At 42.0% G+C, this 22,165-nt stretch overlaps 1 protein-coding gene across 1 annotated transcript in view; it reads left to right on the forward strand.

The window, feature by feature from the left end:
- LOC126474642 (proton-coupled amino acid transporter-like protein CG1139) overlaps positions 1–22,165 on the forward strand; it is a 99,564-nt gene that overhangs the window by 18,292 nt on the left and 59,107 nt on the right. The window contains exon 2 of the mRNA XM_050102121.1: positions 14,957–15,107. Coding sequence (XP_049958078.1) covers positions 14,957–15,107 — 151 coding nt within the window. The remainder of the gene's footprint in view (positions 1–14,956; positions 15,108–22,165) is intronic.

Consider the following 22,165-nt stretch of genomic DNA (forward strand, 5'->3'; position numbering starts at 1 on the left):
ATGAAAGTAAGACATTTCTCTTTTAGAGGACTTAATATAAACTAATGTATTACTATTGGGACGATCTGATTAGGGGCTGTCTTCTTGCAAATCGGCAGGTTAATTTATTTTTGGAGCGGGGGCTGTCGCACGTTTTGGTTTTGAGTTGTAGTAAAGATTTTTAAGAGACTAGACATAAATTATGTATAATTAATAACAGTGTAAATATCATTAATAACAGTGTAACTACTGAGCGTAACTCATGCAACTGCAGCGTCTTCTGCAGGTGACGTCATGTCGTAACGTAAAGCATAGCACTTTGGTGTAATTAGACCCACTGGAGACTAATGAGTGGTCTTATCAAAAAGAGGTTTTGACATTGGAGGAGTTTTTAACACTGTATTAAGTTAATGAAAGAAAAAGAATGTGTCGTTTAATCAGCTCTCCAATGTCCGTCCTACGTGGCCTATTTATTGTTGTTCAGTAGGCCATGGTGCCACACTGACCACCACTGCAGGCGCAGTTTTTATACACAAGCTTTCGCCTGTGTTGTCGCACTTACAATACTGGAAGTAACTAGTAAGGCAACTCATAAAACTAAATAACCATGTCAAATTTGTATACCTCACGCGTATATTAGTGTAATATTATTGTATTGCAAATACGAATACCTTGTTTGTATAAAATTGTATTATGCTCTGTAATTTTCTACGTAGGATGGTTTGAAAATACGAGGTGCATTCAAGTTCTAAGGCCTCCGAATTTTTTTCTAATTAACTACACACCCGAAATCGATGAAACTGGCGTTACTTCTCGACGTAATCGCCCTGCAGACGTACACATTTTTCACAACGCTGACGCCATGATTCCATGGCAGCGGCGAAGGCTTATTTAGGAGTTTTTTTTTACCACTGGAAAATCGCTGAGTCAATAGCAGCACGGCTGGTGAATGTGCGGCCACGGAGAGTGTCTTTCATTGTTGGAAAAAGTCAAAAGTCACTAGGAGCCAGGTCAGGTGAGTAGGGAGCATGAGGAATCACTTCAAAGCTGTTATCACAAAGAAACTGTTGCGTAACGTTAGCTCCATGTGTGGGTGCGTTGTCTTGGTGAAACAGCACACGCGCAGCCCTTCCCGGACGTTTTTGTTGCAGTGCAGGAAGGAATTTGTTCTTCAAAACATTTTCGTAGGATGCACCTGTTACCATAGTGCCCTTTGGAACGCAATGGGTAAGGATTACGCCCTCGCTGTCTCAGAACATGGACACCATCATTTTTTCAGCACTGACAGTTACCCGAAATTTTTTTGGTGGCGGTGAATCTGTGTGCTTCCATTGAGCTGACTGGCGCTTTGTTTCTGGATTGAAAAATGGCATCCACATCTCATCCATTGTCACAACCGACGAAAAGAAAGTCCCATTCATGCTGTCGTTGTGTGTCAACGTTGCTTGGCAACATGCCACAAGGGCAGCCATGTGGTCGTCCGTCAGCATTCATGGCACCCACCTGGATGACACTTTTCGCATTTTCAGGTCGTCATGCAGGACTGTGTGCACAGAGCCCACAGAAATGCCAACTCTGGAGGCGATCTGTTCAACAGTCATTCGGTGATCCCTCAAAACAATTCTCTCTACTTTCTCGATCATGTCGTCAGACCGGCTTGTGCAAGCCCGAGGTTGTTTCAGTTTGTTGTCACCCGATGTTCTGCCTTCATTAAACTGTCGCACCCACAAACGCACTTTCGACACATCCGTAACTCCATCACCACATGTCTCCTTCAACTGTCGATGAATTTCAATTGGTTTCACACCACGCAAATTCAGAAAACGAATGATTGCACGCTGTTCAAGTAAGGAAAACGTCACCATTTTAAGTATTTAAAACAGTTCTCATTCTCGCCGCTGGCGGTAAAATTCCATCTGCCGTATAGCGCTGCGATCTCTGGGACGTATTGACAATGAACGCGGCCTCATTTTAAAACAATGCGCATGTTTCTCTCTCTTTCCAGTCCGGAGAAAAAAAATCGGAGGCCTTAGAACTTGAATGCACCTCGTAGACATAGGTGTCCGAAACTAGTCACCATCAAGAAATAAAAGGAAGATACTTCTTAATGGAACTTATAATGGAGTGGAGTTACAACCATTTATTTCAGTTAAGATTTTTCCTTCAAAGTAATGGGAAGGGGGGGGGGGGCTACGATGCCCTTCCCCTTGCTGAGAACGAACTTCTCTGACTCTGACTCAGATTCTGTATTTAGTCTGCGAAGATATTAATATTTTTTCCTTAAAAAATGGGGGAGAGTGTCTACCATGCCCTTCCCCTTGCTGGGTACGAACTTCCCCAGCTGTAGCTACGGCAAGAGCTGTTGCTAAACTCTAGCGCTAGTAACAGCCCCTATGCGCCACTGCAACGTGAACTACGGAGGAATAAGGCCACTTACAAAAGTTTTGAATCAATACAACAAAGGCCTATATTCCCTGGATTTACATCAGGTGCTGAAAATGAGCTTCGTGTGCATCAATGAACTTTTGCGCGCACTCTAACATGTTGATACAAACTTCGCCCGACTCTGTCGTATTAATTCTCAAAATATTATTACGAATATTATCCTTGAAGTCTTCTAAAGTTATTGGGTTATGTGCGTACATTTTTTCCCTTTACACTGCCCCACACATAATCGTCACAAGTGATTAGGTCCAGCGAACGCAGCGGCCACAATACTTTGCTGGCAGTCATTTCTTCTGTGAATCTTTCATAAATTCGTGAAATTGGCTGGCGTGAAGTGTGACAGTTTGTCCTATCCTGTTGAAAGAAAGCATACGTATATTCATGGGGGATTTTACGTAAAATTTCTCAAAGATTCGCATATACACACTAGTGTTTACTATAGTTTCAAAAAATATGGACCCACAATCCGACACAGCCCATTACACTCCGACTTTTTCACCATGGAGAAGTTCCCCATTTATCATCTAGGGTTTTTTTGTAGATCAATGCCTGGCATTCTGAGAGTTCAAATGTCCTGCCAGCTGAAAGCACGCTTCGTCACTCATGCAGTACAGCAGCGGATCCAACATTCCACTCTCAGTTGTTTGACATAGCCACGTACGGCACTTCACCTGTTTTACCTTGTCTTCCTCTTTCAGTTCTCGGATACTTGTCATTTTGTAAGACTTCATCCCCATATGATGTAAAACATGTTGACAGGACCTACGCGAAAGTTTCACTTGTTGCGACAATTTACGTGTCGACTTCTTTGGATTCCGGAACATTTGTGTTCAAATATACGCGATCACAGCAGGTGTGCGAACGAACGGGGCTCGATTCTTTTTTTGTGTTTGCATCTAACCCTGCAGTATGCCACTTTGTCACCAAATCGTGTATACTGCACTTTTCTGGTGTGGAAACGCCAGGAAACGTCTTTGTAAAAATGTCCGTGTTTCCTTAAATGAACCGCAGACACTTACGCCTCCACTGTTGCGATTCTTTCTTGAAGAGGATGCATCGCGCTTAGATATTTACTTCATCCGTTTTAAGAAAGTCGCGACGGCTTTCGTACCAACAATACAGAACGTAGTCGCAACAGCTTCGAGAGAAAAAAAAGGGGGGGAAATGAAGATGACAGTTAGAGGGCGACAATGAGCAGGACAGCGTTGCCAACTGTACGGTTTTAGACCTGACAATCTGATTTTTAAATAAAAACTGTGGTGTCCGGTAGAACGTCCCGTGCGGACGTCAAAAGTCTGGTTTTAGGGCCCCCTGAAATTAGCTAAATTCTTATTTACTAATTTCGTTTTTTATTTTTGTTTACAGAAGCTAAGTAATGAAAATGAAGCCAGTTAAACTTTTCATTTTGCTTATTGTTTGGTTTCAATATTTTGTGTCTCAAGTTGGGAGCATTGTGGATTTGTCGCAACGAATTCCAATGCAAGTTGGCGTGTTCATTTGTTCGACCAGCCATGTCAAAGGGGTCAAACAGGCTTTGTGTTTTTATTACACCGCTATATCCATTGTCATCCTTTGTCGTCAAGTCATTTGATGACCACTCCAGTAAGAGACAAGCCAATAATAGCTTGTATTTTCTTATGTCAACTACATGTCACCTCCACGTGGACAATAAAGCAGAGTTACAATATCAGTTTATGTTTATTTGCTCTTCTGCACAGTTATATAGTGGCAAAAAACAACAAACAAAACAAGCTGTGAAAATGTCGCATTTTCGTTTTATTATCGGTGCTTGCAATAAAGACTTGGTAACCTTGAAAGGAATACCGCTGTTAAATAAATGAACGCGCTAAGTATACACGCTGTGGCGCGCGGCTGATTGATACAGTGAAGTACTCGTATTTTGTCGTGGCTGTATTAGGTAAACCGCACACGACATGCGTTTAGTTTAAAACTGAAGTGTGTAAGAACGACATTATGGTGACTGAGTGAAATGTGTACATATATAATATCATATTACATGGGCTTCTCAAATGCACCAGGGTAAAAAACAGTGACGTGAGTGTCATTTCAGTGACAAATGTCTACAAGAAACTGACTTTTCGGGATAGCTTTCGAAACAAGATGAATATACCGAATACTGTAAAACATGTCGTCAAAGTTTTACAGTGAAATACGAATCAGTGACAGCGGTAAATCATCATGCCAGTAACACGACTCATACCGATAAGGTGCGGGATATGTAAGACACTGCTGTTCACAGCTATATCGTGCCAGCGGGAATTAGTCAGAAGGAAATATGAAATTATTTCCAGTTGCTATCTGGTGCTTCAACCAAGAAGTGGAACGACTTCAGCTGTTATAGATTTTTACGAATACGCTGAAGAAACATCGAATTCTGTAGCCAAGAAGTTTAAAGAGAACATCATTGACAGGTCTTTCAGGATCATAACTAGTTGCGCATGGTGCGGACAAGTGTCCCATCAATTACAGGAAAAACCAATCTGTTTTCGTGCAGTTGAAAAAATCTTTGAAGCACCACATCTTATTGCAGGACATTGTCACTTGCATATACTGCACAATGTTGCCAAATATGGACTAGAGCTAGTGTCATACGATGTTGAATCGTTAGTGGTTAAGCTATTTAATGAGTCTCCTTGAAGTGTGAAGAAGGCGAGTGAAATGAAGAACTTTTTCAGTTCCTGCAGTCAAGAGTACTCCACACTACTCCGGCATGTTCCTACACGCTTTTTAACTCTTTTTTTCTGCTGTAGATAGATTGCTCCAGAACTGGCCATTGTTGAAGACCTATTTTCTATGCCAGAATGAAGACAATACTGCCAAACTTATTTGGACATACACAGCGCATGAAGATGACAGTGAAGTGGATGATGATTCTCCCAGAGATTTACATTTATTTTGTCCACAACTTTATGCATTTATTTCATACAACCCTAAAACACCTGGAAAGTGATTATATAAGATAAATGAAAGATATTCTGTATTCCTGAAGTTGCGTACAGAAATTACTAAAGACAAAGAAATAATTTCTGAAGATATGAGAGATGAAAAAGTGTCTGCAACATGAACAAGCAAAATTATGTCAGAGAAGCTCAACAAGTCTATACTAGGATTCCGGAATGTATAGAAACATTGTTTGACTTAAATGAAGATTCAGTTTTCAACCTTAGCTCTCAGTTAAATCTCGAAGAGCCTCTTAAAATGGAGAACATAATGAAACTTATAGATTATTTCAAATTAATATAAATAGTGACGAACTATTTCCTAAAATATGTCGTCTGAATGACGTCTTGCCATTCATTAAGGACTTGCCAGACTCAAACATTTCAAACAAATGGGTGACATTTTTTAAAGAGATGCAAAGCTCATAATCTGCTGAAAGTTGGTCAACATTATTATCAGCGACACCGTCCACTGCGTTTGTAGAGTAGGTTTTCAGTGTGATGCTAAATAGCTGGAGCAATGGAAGAAACAGACTGAAAGTGGAAATGGCAAAAGCTGAACTGTTTGGGAATTTTAACTACCGTATGAGATGTGTTGAATTTCCTAAATTTGACAATTCCGACAGCGGGAAAGAACTTGTTAAAGCTGTGAAGTGAGAAGTGTAGCCTCAAAATATAACTAGCAAAGAAACTAGAGGCTCGCACAAATGACTGTATTAGCAATATTTAACAATGAATATTGTATTAAATAAATGCATGCTTCCTGTTATAACAGATATAATGTATATATTGTGTAATGTGTTTTGAATAATAATAACACGTTTTTGAGATGTCCAGTTTCGGCTCCAGTTAAAGTTGGCAACTAAGTCTGGTAAAATTTTAGTACAGCTGTTATTATTCTCTACATTGCGGGCTGTGTCAATGTCTGGCTCAACTAGCAAAAAGTATTGTATGATCACGTTATAAATTTAGATAGCCAGTTTATGCTTTTAAGTAGGCTGAAGATGAGTTCTTGAACCTAGCGTACAATATGCAGAGCAACTGAAAATAAAACTTCGGTTCAACAACAAAGCGGTTCAAGACTTTTTCTATGATTCTGTGAAAGGACAAAGATTTACGTCTGAGGGCAGCTGAATCCATGAATATGCAGCGAGCAGCAGGTTTTAGCAAGGAACAAGTTGACAGATTCTCTGACAAACAGGGTTAGCTGATGGAAAACTGAAATTTATAACCATTTACGACCCAATTAAAACTGTTTTGTAATATAAATGACTTTTTTACACGGTACAATTCCATGTACGTTCCAACCATCAAAAACATTCTCTCTCATTAGTCGTTTTATTCATTGCTGAGTGTCGTGACCTCATTTCCTCATTCATTCTTACATAGTTGAAATAGTGGACTGGTTTTATCACCAGATTGCATACTTTCTGGGCAACATAATTCAGCACTAAGAGAAATCACCAGATGTGAGTGTAGCCTCACAGAACGTTACAGGACCGTTACTGTTCAAAAATACCGAGGTTCGACAAAAATATGGAAACGCCGCACGAAATTAATACTTGAACATACACACATCAAAAAGGTTGTGCATCACCCTGGTTTCCTGAACTCATGAACATAGACGTTGACTGTGGATATTGTATCACAGACACAGTCCCTTTGACAGTACAGAGATGTCACTAAACCCGCACAAAGATGTAAACAATCATGCATCAGCAACGCCTATTAGACGGAGGGCGTCCGACAGCCAACCAGTTCCATTCATTCCATCAGGAAGCAGGTATACAGCTCGTGTTGTCTGTAGTTCAACCATGCTTAGACGGTCAATACCGCGTTACGATCGCGTCTGCATTGTTACTTTGTGCCAGGAAGGGCTCTCAACAAGGGAAGTGTCCAGGCGTCTCAGAGTGATCCAAAGCGATGTTGTTCGAACATGGAGGAGATACAGGCAGACAGGAACTGTCGATGACATGAATCGCTCAGGTCACCCAAGGGCTACTACTGCAGTGGATCTACATCTACATCTACATCTATACTCCGCGAGCCACCTTACGGTGTGTGGCGGAGGGTACTTATTGTACCACTATCTGATCCCCCCTTCCCTGTTCCATTCACGAATTGTGCGTGGGAAGAACGACTGCTTGTAAGTCTCCGTATTTGCTCTAATTTCTCGGATCTTTTCGTTGTGATCATTACGCGAGATATATGTGGGCGGTAGTAATATGTTGCCCATCTCTTCCCGGAATGTGCTCTCTCGTAATTTCGATAATAAACCTCTCCGTATTGCGTAACGCCTTTCTTGAAGTGTCCGCCACTGGAGCTTGTTCAGCATCTTCGTAACGCTCTCGCGCTGACTAAATGTCCCCATGACGAATCGCGCTGCTTTTCGCTGGATCATGTCTATCTCTTCTATTAATCCAACCTGGTAAGGGTCCCATACTGATGAGCAATACTCAAGAATCGGACGAACAAGCGTTTTGTAATCTACTTCTTTCGTCGATGAGTCACATTTTCTTAGAATTCTTCCTGTGAATCTCAACCTGGCGCCTGCTTTTCCCACTATTTGTTTTATGTGATCATTCCACTTCAGATCGCTCCGGATAGTAACTCCTAAGTATTTTACGGTCGTTACCGCTTCCAATGATTTACCACCTATGGCATAATCGTACTGGAATGGATTTCTGCCCCTATGTATGCGCATTATATTACATTTATCTACGTTTAGGGAAAGCTGCCAGCTGTCGCACCATGCATTAATCCTCTGCAGGTCCTCCTGGAGTACGTACGAGTCTTCTGATGTTGCTACTTTCTTGTAGACAACCGTGTCATCTGCAAATAGCCTCACGGAGCTACCGATGTTGTCAACTAAGTCATTTATGTATATTGTAAACAATAAAGGTCCTATCACGCTTCCCTGCGGTACTCCTGAAATTACCTCTACATCTGCAGATTTTGAACCGTTAAGAATGACATGTTGTGTTCTTTCTTCTAGGAAATCCTGAATCCAATCACAAACCTGGTCCGATATTCCGTAAGCTCGTATTTTTTTCACTAAACGTAAGTGCGGAACCGTATCAAATGCCTTCCTGAAGTCCAGGAATACGGCATCAATCTGCTCGCCAGTGTCTACGGCACTGTGAATTTCTTGGGCAAATAGGGCGAGCTGAGTTTCACATGATCTCTGTTTGCGGAATCCATGTTGGTTATGATGAAGGAGATTTGTATTATCTAAGAACGTCATAATACGAGAACACAAAACATGTTCCATTATTCTACAACAGATTGACGTAAGCGAAATAGGCCTATAATTATTCGCATCTGATTTATGACCCTTCTTGAAAATGGGAACGACCTGCGCTTTCTTCCAGTCGCTAGGTACTTTACGTTCTTCCAGCGATCTACGATAAATTGCTGATAGAAAGGGGGCAAGTTCTTTAGCATAATCACTGTAGAATCTTAAGGGTATCTCGTCTGGTCCGGATGCTTTTCCGCTACTAAGTGATAGCAGTTGTTTTTCAATTCCGATATCGTTTATTTCAATATTTTCCATTTTGGCGTCCGTGCGACGGCTGAAGTCAGGGACCGTGTTACGATTTTCCGCAGTGAAACAGTTTCGGAACACTGAATTCAGTATTTCTGCCTTTCTTCGGTCGTCCTCTGTTTCGGTGCCATCGTGGTCAACGAGTGACTGAATAGGGGATTTAGATCCGCTTACCGATTTTACATATGACCAAAACTTTTTAGGGTTCTTGTTTAGATTGTTTGCCAATGTTTTATGTTCGAATTCGTTGAATGCTTCTGTCATTGCTCTCTTTACGCTCTTTTTCGCTTCGTTCAGCTTTTCCTTATCAGCTATGATTCGACTACTCTTAAACCTATGATGAAGCTTTCTTTGTTTCCGTAGTACCTTTCGTACATGATTGTTATACCACGGTGGATCTTTCCCCTCGCTTTGGACCTTAGTCGGTACGAACTTATCTAAGGCGTACTACCTACGGATTATGGCTCAGAGGAACCGTGACAGAAACGCGACCATGTTGAATAATGCTTTTCGTACAGCCACAAAACGTCGTGTTGTGACTCAAACTGTGCGCAGTAGGCTGCATGATGTGCAACTTCACTCCCGACGTCCATGGTGAGGTCCATCTTTGCAACCACGACACCATGAAACGCGGTACAGCTGGGTCCAGCAACATGTCGAATGGACCGTTCAGGATTGGCATCACGTTCTCTTCGCCGATGAGTGTCACATATGCCTTCAACCAGACGCATTTGGAGGCCACTCGGTCAGGCTGAAGGCCTTAGACACACTGCCCAGCTAGTGCAGCAAGGTGGAGGTCCTGCTGTTTTGGAGTGGCGTTACGTGGGGCCGACGTATGCCGCTGGTGGTCATGGAAGACGCCGTAATGGCTGTACGATACGTGAATGCCATCCTCCGACCGATAGTGCAACCATATCGGCAACATATTGGCGAGGCATTCGTCTTCATGGACGACAATTCGCGCACCCATCGTGTACATCTTGTGAATGACTTCCTTCAGGATAACGACATCACTCGACTAGAGTGGCCAGCATTTTCTCCAGACATGAACTACATCGAACATGCCTGGCATAGATTGAAAAGGGATTTTTATGGACGTCGTGACCCACCAACCACTCTGAGGGATCTACGCCGAATCGCCGTTGAGGAGTGGGACAATCTGGACCAACAGTGCCTTGATTAACTTCTGGATAGTATGCCACGACAAATACAGGCATGGATCAATGCAAGAGGACGTGCTGCTGGGTATTAGAGGTACTGGTGTGTACAGCAGTCTGGACCACCATCTCTGTAGGTCTCGCTCTATGGGGGTAAAACATGCAAAGTCTGGTTTTAATGAGCAGTAAAAAGGACGAAAATGGCCTTTACGTTGATCTCTATTCCAATTTTCTGTACAGGTTCCGGAACTCTCGGAACCGAGGTGATGCAAAACCTTTTTTTGGTGTGTGTAATTGAACGGTTTGGGCAAGGTGTTAAGGTAGAATTTCTAGCACCGTTTGTTTTAACACTGGCAACTTGTCTGGCATTTGCTACCACGTTTTAGTGTTGACGGTCTTTTTCGACACTAATGTCCATTATATCAAAACATAATTCAGATCTCCAGGATATTGAGAGTGCCATGGGAACAACAGTGGCTGACGTTAAACTACGCTTCGAGCTATTGTCAGAATAAGTACAACCATTACATCAAAGGTGATTTCATATTTTCCAACCTTTCAGTGCAATATTCTTTGTTATATTGAAATTTGATAAGATAAATTAATTAGTAATGTATTTTTAAACTTCATACTCACACCGTTGTTCGTTTCCATTGTTGGGTTTTTAATCCACTGTCTTAATCATGGTTCCTTAACGTCTATTTTCTAAGTCTCAAATAGTGATTGCAGGAAAGGTAAAGAGATCAGCGACCTTATGCTCTTCGTTTCGTCACATATGATAGCAAAAGTAAAGGCGGGGCCATTTAAAAAGCATTATAGGTCACATCTACTGTTAGAAAAGCGCTTTGAAAAATGGGGTTAGAACTCCAGGACAAACTCAGTTTATCAAGAGACGCTTGCGTTACAGGCATCCCTTGCCTTGATCATCATGAACAGAGAAATCATCAACTTAATTGCAGCTGTTGCCTGTGTAAAATAATTGCAGTTCTTGTTCAACGTGTGTTATAAATTGGTCTGGTATTCTTAGCGTTCGCTGCGCCAATTTCTTTGAGATCATCGACAGTGTCAGTATATGGCGAAGCATTGGTACTAGGTTACCCGAGTCTTGAATCATTACAGGACCATGGTAGCAGCAATTTGTGCTGTCGATAAAATATCGCCATATCGATAAATTTTCCAAAAAAATCGTTACATGTCGGCTACATATTTTTCACCGGTATATCTTCTATTATGTTTTTTTCTCAATTTTCGGTAAATATTTGACACTTATTTTAAAGTTGCAGTAGAACACGATTTTAATTTCATTGTGAGAAGGAATCTTACTATTTTTTGAGCTTTCATCATGTCCAGTCTTTCTCTTCGACTGTGTGAAGTAAGTATAGGTGGCACAAAAGAAGTCCAATTTCAATGGACGGTGGGGAGGGGGGGGGGGGGGGGGGAGGGGGGCTATGGATGGCGGTGTGAATGGTAAAACAAGATTTCCGATGTGGAGAAATAGCACACCAGTTGCGTTAAAAAGTGTGCTATTTCTTCACATCGGCATTCTTCAAAAACAGTTGCTGAAAATAACGAATAAAAATCTAAATGACAAAATTGGCCTTTGCGGTGGGCGGAGACGTGTGAGGGAAAATACTGACGTAATCGGCGCTTCTAACAAACTGCAACGTTTACCTTCACCCCGCAGTTTTGACACTGCAGTTTCTGGGTCGCTGGCATTTGCAGATATGAAAAACCTGTGAAGTCGACATGATGTGTTCCGGAGAAATCCGATATGTAACAAAACCGAACGATGGGCTCATTGGGTACCATTTATGGTGCAACTTGCATGCACTCACCATTTCTAGCAAAGTGGTTATGGCCAAACATGAACTTGCATCGTTTTCCTTTCAATTCTTACTCTAAGGGGAATAAGCAGACTGCTAGATTGTTGATGTATAGAATATCTATTAACCAATCTATACTTAACTATGTAGCTCTAAGGCCTGTGGTACATCTACAATGTGTAGCCTATTTTTTATAGGCCGGTACATCGAAATCTTTTCCATCCGTATATCATTACTTTTTTCGATATGTCGAGGGCCGATAATAATACTTTTTTAAATATGGATATATCGGATTCCAGATATTTTTAAAAATATCAACAGTCCTAGAAGCAATCCACCACTTCTTCTGGATGATAATAGCATGAATGATGATCCCTGGCGGTCACAAGATATAGTAAAAAATGTCTTCACCAGGTACTACATATTCTGAAGAAGGTGGTTTTAAAACCGTTGAAACTGTGGTCTAGATTTAATAAACCTGCATTTTGCAACTGTTTAGCTGTTGTATCTAACTTTTCAAAGCTCTCGCATGCACAGTTGGTGAAGCACGACCATGTTCAAAACTTCAAAGCCTGTAACATTACTTTTCAGCTTACTATTTGTTTTTTATTCGTTTTTATTTGTAAACTAAAGACTGAAGAGCAGAAACTTGATCATGTCTATTAAGATAAGTGTAAAATGGTTCAAATGGCTCTGAGCACTATGGGACTTAACTTCTGAGCTCATCAGTCCTCTAGAACTTAGAACTACTTAAACCTAACTAACCTAAGGACATCGCACACATCTATGCCCGAGGCAGGATTCGAACCTGCGGCCGTAACGGTCATGCGGTTCTGGCCGCTCGGCCACACAGGCCGGCGATAAGTGCAAAAATAGAGTAAAAATTGTGAGATTAGGGTTTAATGTCCCTCAACGACAGGGCCGTTAGATACGCAGCACGCTCGGCCTAGCAAGCATGGGGAAGGAAACTAGCAATGTCCCTTTCATACGAACCATTCTACCCAGTGGCAGATGCTGTGTAAGAGCACAAAAACAAGTGAACACCCTAACTGTATACACCCTGCAGATTTATTGGTTATTTTTCCTTGAATGCTGTTAAACGTAAGATAGATGTGGTAATTGAAACATATGGCGCTTAAATCTATCATGCTGTGCTACATTGCTAATCCTGCAGACTCCATAAAACTTGGCATCATGGTTCGCCAGCACATCTTCGGTTGTGCACATGTTAAGGAGACTTGGCGCACTCGCAAATGGCATGACGTATTTGCCTCGTGGGTCGAATACATAAGGATCTAATAAATAATGTGCGCTATTCATGGGCTGCACAGCTACCACTTACCACTCACCACAAGTTTACGTCAATGCCACAAGGTGGTAGCACTGCAGTAGACGTTTATCCCCTGTTCGCTTGGCATAAATCCCACTAGATAATAGCACATTCCTCACACATGCTAATTCACTCATTACATAGTAAGAATAATTGGTCATCAGTATTTGTTTCACTGATAGAAAAACCAAAACCTGTTTTGCTGGTTTCTCAATGTGTTATAGTATATCAATGGTAGGCAATTAAAACCTCGTAACTCCTTTGTCGGCGGTAACTCGTAATTCCGGTAACCAGTAACTCCACAATCAAAGAGAGATTTCAAAGCGCATGGATTTCTCTAATCTGTCAATAACTGGGCTTCTAATATACAGTTCCACATGAAGAAACTTTCTGTATCACTTTACATTACTTTTTAAGAAATCGTTTTTGCTTCAACAACAAAATTTGAAAAAAAAATCGTAGTTACGAGGTTTTCATTGCCTAACCTCGATATGAGTTTTGGATTTTATCACACAGTTGTCCCGTTGTTTCTCAACAATGAAAAGGATAAAAACCTTTCTTCGAAACACAATGACGGAGAATATGCTATCGGCATTGGCAGAGCTTGCAACTGAGAAAAAGGTTGTGAATTAAAGATTCAGTCACAGCGTGATAGAGACATTTGCACAATTTAAAAACAGGCGCTAGGCTTTTCTTTTAAATCGGCAATGTCAGTCATGCTGCCGTGTAGTTTTCTCTGTTTTAACGTGTACTTGCAGTGCAGTGTAATATGATAATACGAAGCTCGTGGTCTCGCGAACGGGGTCCCGTGTTCGGTTCCCGGCGGGGTCAGGGATTTTCACCTGCCTCGAGATGACAAGGTGTTGTGTCGTCCTCATCTTCATCATTCATCCCCATTACGGTCGGAGGAAGGCAATGGCAAACCACCTCCGATAGGACTTTGCCTAGCACCGCGGTGCGTGTCTCCCGCATCGTCCCCTACGCTCTGTCAAGGACTATGGGACCTCATCATCATCATATGGAAAGATAGGACATTTCATTAGAAGAAATTATGGTATTCTGCTGCTTCAGAAAATGAGACTTGGTGAGTGACAATACTTTAATAATAAAGTATTAATATTTGGCTGACGAAGTGGAGAGTGTTAAATTTATGTCGTTCTTGACCTAAACTGTACTTAATTACATACAAAAGAAAAAAAACTACAAAAACAGTTCTTTCTCTCGTCAAATAAGTTATGCTCATTATTATTGTTATTATTATTATTAACGTGCTACTATTACTGTTATTGTTACCGACAGCGATTGCAATTGCATAAAATTGCTCAAATCATAAATGTTATACAACAGATGCTATTTCACACTTTCAAGTTTATGTGAATGCAAAACTCTGGTAAAACCCAAAATGTATATGGGCTACTCACGAGCCGTTTACTGGTTCAACCATTCATCTTGGCCAAATCCGAGAAATGACGGAAAACCTAGATTTCCATAGCCGGACGGGAATTAGATACTCACGCTCCCGATTGGTAAGTCCCTTGTGTTAATCAATGCGTCATCTAGCTCTGTTTCAGTACAAACGCGAATCCTTATTTTCATTGTGCTTATATAATAAGCTGTCTGTACACTACTTGCCAATTAACGCTGTGCCGAGTGTTTAATATTTTACTTGAGTAATTGCTGCTTGTGATCAACATATTTATTGTGCGGCTTGTTTTCAGAGACTTTGAAACACTGGTGCACTTAATGAAGGGAAGCCTCGGATCCGGTATACTATCCATGCCGCTGGCTTTCCTCAACGCAGGCTTGCTGTGTGGTCTAATCGCCACGTGTGTTGTTGGCGTTATCTGCACATATTGTGTGCAGACACTGGTAAGTTTATCTCATCGTAAACAAAAAATGGTTCAAATGGCTCTGAGCACTATGGGACTCAACTTCTAAGGTCATTAGTCCCCTAGAACTTAGAACTAGTTAAACCTAACTAACCTAAGGACATCACACACATCCATGCCCGAGGCAGGATTCGAACCTGCGACCGTAGCGGTCTCGCGGTTCCAGACTGCAGCGCCTAGAACCGCACGGCCACTTCGGCCGGCCATCGTAAACAAAGTTCGATGAAAACTTGATCTGGTATCATGGATGACGCTCTGTGCAGACAGGCTGTGGTGTCATCATCCGCCAATGGTTCACTGGACGTTAGTACGGTGGGACATGTACAGTGGTTGGACAAAAATATCCATGCCTGATACGGTGTAGGAAAGCCATTGGTATTCAAAACAGCTTACAGTCATCTTGGAATTGATAAATACAGGTGGTTTTCGAAGGTATCTTATACCATTCCTGCAAAACTGACAAGTTGAGGTAACGATGTGGAGGTCTCCAAAGTAGACCACAAAGACTTAATAATATTGAGATCTGGTGACTATGGTGACCAAGTGAGTGAGGGAGAGGGGGGAGAGAGAGATTTTATGCCCACAAAACCAGTCCTGGACTAGATGATCTGTGTGAATAATGACGCTGTTGCCTTGGAACACGACATAACCATTGGGAAGCAAACAGTGTGCAATTGGATGGCCCTGACCAGCCAAATTGGTCATATAATCCTTGCCATTAATAAAATCTTGCGGGACAACCATGAATGCCTAAGTTATTGCCGATCCCCTGCCATGTTTCACTCTTGAGGCTTTAACTCGGCCAATGTGAAACAAGACTCATCTGACCCAATGACTTTATTTCATTCCTCTATGATCCAGGTTTTATGTCTTTGACACTACGTTTTCGAGTTATCGGCATTTTCATCACTGATGTGTAGTTTCGGAATTCCAGATCACCCTGCTTACGGAGCTCCCTTTGTGTTGTTTTGGTGCTGACAGGGTTCGCTAGTACGACATTTACTTCTGCCGCGATTACTGTAGCTGTTGTCCTCTTCTTTTCCATCACAGATCTCTTCAATGACTGTCCATCACGACGACTCAACACACACTTTTGTCTCCGTTATGACTTTGTGGATGATGTTTTCGCTTTCCTGTGTGTGGTATAAATTTTTTGTACGGTGCCTCTTAAAACACCAAATACTTCGGTACCCTTCGTTACAGAATTACCCACCAAACGAGCACCAACAGTTTGGCCACTTTCGAATTCACTTAACTCCGACATAATTCACTCACAACTACACAGAATGCTGTTCTGACCATGAACAACACTTGCAACATACTAAGAACATTGTGCAGGTGCCATCATGGTGGGATACAACAGCGTAAGCCACCCTGTCAACTGCATGCATTTTTTGCAGTGTGTCCAAACCCCTGTAGATATGGCACCGATTTTCCGGCTGTTAATATCGGCTTTCCCAATTCTAGTAACTCCTCAGTTAACGATGTTTTAAAGAAATGATGAGAAACAGGTGTTAATTATTTGTGGAAAGACGTTTTTGTTGCAACACGTTACATCCACATGAATCTCTCCGACAGGTAACGAAAACATACATTTACACGTAAAAACAAAAGCAATGAGTGTTTATACGATACAGCATTACTGTAGTTCCAGTAAACACATATCAAATGTGCCTATTGATTACCTGATGACAACAAAGGGCTCACATGACCACAAAGCGCTCACATTACTGATGCACGATCTGTAACCTTCTCGCAAATGCCAAGACGTAGGTATCACCTAGGCACAATAGGGAATCTGGGAACTGTCCATTATGTAATTTGGCCTTTGCTCTGGCGAGGTGGTGCTCGTGGGAAGGGTCATCACTCGGAGTAGGTGGCATCATGGTGGATATTTGGCGTCATGAAACGACCAAAGTTATCAGCCAATGGCCGTGAGGTCCCAGCAGTGTCTCTAGACAGAGTTACGACCCTAAGAACTTTCGCTCCTTGATTACACCGTATGAAAAAAACAAAAACAAGTGACTCGCAGACAATTATTCCTGGTTTGTTCCCAAACAGATGTAAGGTACTTCCTCTCTACTACACCTATGTTCTTTTTTTTGTGGAGAACACTGAAAATGTATTTACCAAACTCTCTTCCTTTTGCAAATTACGAATTATTTCCATCTTAATTAAGATGGGAAATCCTACACAGCACCAAGCATTATTTTCTTGTAAACAACTCAGCGATGCACCTCTTACCATCACACCCCATTAGAACCTCAACATGGTATGGGGATTAATTTTTCAAAAGGACTTAGTGCTGCAGACGGATGAAGAACTATGTGTGAACTGGAAGAGGCATGGGAGATCATGTACGCCAACGCTCAGAAGAGATCAAGATAAGCCCTGGCGCAACATCCCACTTTTGAGTGTAGTTCGCTTCCAGAAGAGGTCACAATCATTTGTTACTGCTGCGACGTGAAGCCATATTTTCCACGCTCGGTGTGGTATTTTAAATGCTAGAGCTTCAAGAGTATGTCTTGCTGTTGTACATATGACCCAGTTTGTGGAGATTGTGACCAGCCACTTCACGAAAATTCACAATGTGTGTTATCACCTATCTGTGACAACTGCAGGAATGATCAACCTTCTTGATCCTTGAAATGTGCTAACCTACTCAAAGAATACAAAATCCAGAAACTGAAGGTCATAGGTCTCCTCTAGTATTTTGAAGCACAGGAAAATATGATCGTTTGTGCTCAGTCTCATTGGTATCGGTATTTGGCACTACTGTGGCCAGGTTGTCAGCAGTATCTTGTGTATTTACTCTCTCGACGTAGGCATTTGTAGTCGTGCTAATAAACTTGACAAGGGCGATAGGCTACCTGTGGCACCATCTCCAGGAACCACTCCCTGCACCCATACAGAAAAGCAGCGGTCTCCTCCGGCGTCTAAAAGTGGTAGGGTTCTCTCTTGGGGACCCTCTCCCCAGAAATCCACTGATCAGAGATATGACGTCATCCAGTGGCTTTAGGAACCTAAGACTGTGGCTCCTATGGCTTCCACTCTACTCTCATTCGTGTACCCACAGTGACTAAGCCTTCACAAGAATCTCGATAGGTAAGAGACGCGAATTATGAGAAAGCAAAGTCTCAGGAGAAGGTAATTCTGGTAACCACAGAGGCGCCTGATCCCACCACGCCGCCAGACTCCTAACAAATGTTTGTTGATGCTGGTACACTGTTACTGGTGGCAAGCAGTGATCCTGAGACATCAACTGCCCTCTTGTTCTCGTCATATCTATCCAGGACACCGTCAACCTGATGAACTGCAATGGATGTTACTGTTGCCTGCCAGAACTGCAACTAATTTCCTCTTGATATGCTGTCTGTGTTGCTCTCCAAGAAACTCACTTCACTGATGACTATGCTCCATGCATTCTTTCAGAACCATACTGGCCTTGAAAACAGATCTGCACATTGGCTCACACAGATTTCCCTCTTCATCATTTTGGAAACTGTAGCAGTGTGCATGCAAACAACCCCAGCAATCACCATTTGTAACATTGATTTACTCCCAGACAAGGCACTTATTTACTTTGAAATGACCACTTTCATCTAACAACCCTCCCACCTTTTCTCCTACTTTGTGATTTCAGTGCACAGTGGGGAAGTACCACTTTGTCTAGTAAGGGCCTCCTGATTGATTAGCTTATTTCCGATCTTAATTTGTGTCTCCTTAATGATAGGTACCCTTATTCACTGCAGTGCCACCTGCAGAACATTTTTATATATCGATCTTACGATCTCTTCCCCCAGTCTCATGTCTTTGCTGTAATGGTCGCTACACAAACACAACGACCTTTGTGGCAGTGACAACCTTCTGGTGATCCTCTCACTTCCACATCTGTACCCAAATGTCTGACTATCACGTTGGACTTTTCAAAGAGCCAAGTGCCAATTTTAAATTTCTGTTGTCATTTTCCCCCCCTCCTTGTCAGACTGCATTGTCTAGGTTGTGTGAGGTGACTCTGATGAGAGTAACTGCGCTGTTGGAACTGCTGTTCCTCTTTCTACAGGCCGCTTCCCCGACCAGCCGGTGCTGTTGTGGACCAAAGATTGTGCAACAGTCACTCAGGATCGTCGAAAGCTCTGCAGTCTCTCAAGAAACATCCTTTCACAGAGCACCCTTCTCTCTTTGAAGCTGCTTCACGCTACTAAATTTTACTATCTAATTAAATGCAACAGCAAAGAATTCTAGAAGCACTATGTCTCATCTTTGGGAATGTATGCCTCTTCACTCCGGGTGTTTGTCATACTCCAAAGTATTCTCGGACGCCAAATGTGAACAACTATTCTGGGTCTCTTCCTTCATGATGGTAGTCTTTGTAAATGTGACCTGGTTCTTGCTCAATACCTTGCGATGCCCTCTGTGTCTGCGTCAGCATCCTCTTCTTACCTGGATACCTTTCAGTTAAATATTAAGAGAAGTTGAAGACATCATCCCTGTTCTTAACCCCTTGTCATGCCGAATTATATAATGAACCGCTCACCGAATGGAAAATGCTTCAGGCTCTTGAGTCGCCACATGATACAACCCCAGGCCCAGATTAGATTTAATGTTAGATGATCTAACAACTGAATGCTTCTCAAAGACTCTATCTACTCAAGAGTCTTCAACTATTTGCTATTTTTGGCTAGAAGGTGCTTTCCCTTCACAATGACGAGACAGTATCACCGTTCCAGTCATTAAACCAGACAAAACCCTAACACCAGTCGACAACTACGACAGATTAGCCTCATGAACAAGCTCTGCAAACTGCTTTCGAATGGGTTGTTTCCCAACAATTATATTTGGTTGTTTCCCAACAATTATATTTGGTTCTCGTATAATGGTACCTTTTGTTCCCACACTAGTACGATTTTTGGGATGGATGATTCACAACTGGCCGTCCTGTTGAGCTGTAAACAGCAATCCGACAGGCATTTTATGAATGCCAATACCTCATTATAATCTTTTTTAACTTATGTAAGGAATACAACACCGCTTGGCGCCAGCACGTTTTACAGAGTCTGTAGAGGCTCCCTATCGATTTTTATTTATCAGTTTTCATCCCACAGGTAGTTTCTGGTTAGAGTTGGCACATCTCTCAGCTCCCCAGTGACCCAACAGAACAGCGACCTGCACGGCTTCATGCTGTGTGTTACACTTTTCCTCGCCACCATCAGTGGACTCTAGACCCCCGCCGAAAACGTGCGAGATGATGCAGTGATTAGTACACTGCACTCGCATTCGGGAGGACAATGGTTCAAACCCTTGTCTGGCCATCCTGATTTAGTTTTTCTGTGACTTCCCTAAATCGTTTCAGGCAAATGCCAGGATGGTTCCTTTGAAGGGGCATGGTCCACTTCCTTCTCCACCCTTCCCTAATCCAATGAGATTATTGACCTCGCTGTTTGGTCCCCACCCCCAAATCAACAAACCAACCAAACTCCATCAGACCAGTGGCTGGTAACCCCAGTCCTGAATGTTGACATTTGGAATAGCTCCCAATTTGTAACCTTTTCTGAACCTAAGTTCCAAGTCGCCTTCCAAAGGGCTTCTGCTGGATCCTTTCCCATGGCTTCCAATTATCTCCCACAAACACAAGATTCATGCATTTCTATCATCATACCACTTCCAACCTGTTGGTATCCCAGGGAACGAACTGGCTCACTGTTTGCCTATAAAAGTGATACCCAACATTTGATTTCATGACCCCAGATACAGATTTGCTGGTACAAATAAGACCTCTCTTTGCTCAAAGATGTATCTACATCTGCAGGAGTGGCTCCCTCCAATTCACTCTGTGCTATGAAGTAAGCTGTTGATCCACTGCACTCATACTATCATTCTTCCTGGAAAAATTCACCACCCTGTGTGATCTCTGCATCAGTCATACCAGATTAAACAACTGATTTATTTTATGTAGCAAGCCGCCACCAAATTGAAGATGTAAAGCTGTACAGGCAGTAGCTCACATCCTGATGAAGTGTCCTCACTTTCTGGCACTCTATCTAAGCATGGTAGTCTGAATTCTTTACCTCTAATATTGATGAATTACTGAAAAGACACCTGAACAGGTTCTCTGTTTTCTCATTGAAAGTGGTTGTTATTCTCAGATGTAATGTTTCCAATTACTTTCATGATGGAATTGCATATTTGGAGTTATATGCGGTTGGCCACATTTTTCTGTCACACTCACTTTCCATTTTATGTGTAGCGTCCTGATTAATAGTGGGTGCTGTTTCTCTCTTTAACACTTTGAGAGTAACAGGTTGGGGCTGGGATGGATGTGGGCAGCCTCACTCACATGTAGACACCTGGGGACCACTTGCCTAGCGATCTTATTATTTCCTTTACCTTGTTTTAGTATTGTTGATACAACTGATCTCCATTACTTTTCTAGCCTCCTCACTTTTAACTGTTATGAATCTTCCAACTAGAAGGCATTCTATACTCTGTATTTTTTTTTTCCATTAATCAGGTTGGTGGTAGTCAGAAACAGGTTGGCTTTCTCTCGCCACAGATGAGATGTGGGAGACCCCACACCTATTCTAATCTATGTACTGACCTGACTCATTTACCTCTAACTCTCCCGAAAATATTTCTCAACTCTGGCATCAACATTGCTCTCAGTGCCTTAATTTTATCACTTCTATACACTTTCATAATTTGATCAAATTAGAGAAAAGATGTCACATCTACTCATCATTTCTAGTATGGAATTCTATCCTCCAATGCCTGATATTAAGAGAAGTGAGACAGAAGAAAAATTCTTTTGGGTAAGGAATGACACAATTAAAGCATGGTGGGAAACGTTCTGTGATTTGCAGATAACTTAACAGGAGACATAATTTTAGTCAGCACATGTTGAACTAAGGAATAATAATTCTTGGTGTATTTTTAAAGCTTACAAATGTTGGGAGATGTCTGTCAAACATGAACTCACTTTACAGCACCTATTCTCAAAAATTATGTTTCAGTATTCTCTGGCAAAAACCTCAGGTACTG

Source organism: Schistocerca serialis, chromosome 4 (assembly GCF_023864345.2).
Source record: "Schistocerca serialis cubense isolate TAMUIC-IGC-003099 chromosome 4, iqSchSeri2.2, whole genome shotgun sequence".
In the NCBI taxonomy this organism is placed as follows: domain Eukaryota; kingdom Metazoa; phylum Arthropoda; class Insecta; order Orthoptera; family Acrididae; genus Schistocerca; species Schistocerca serialis.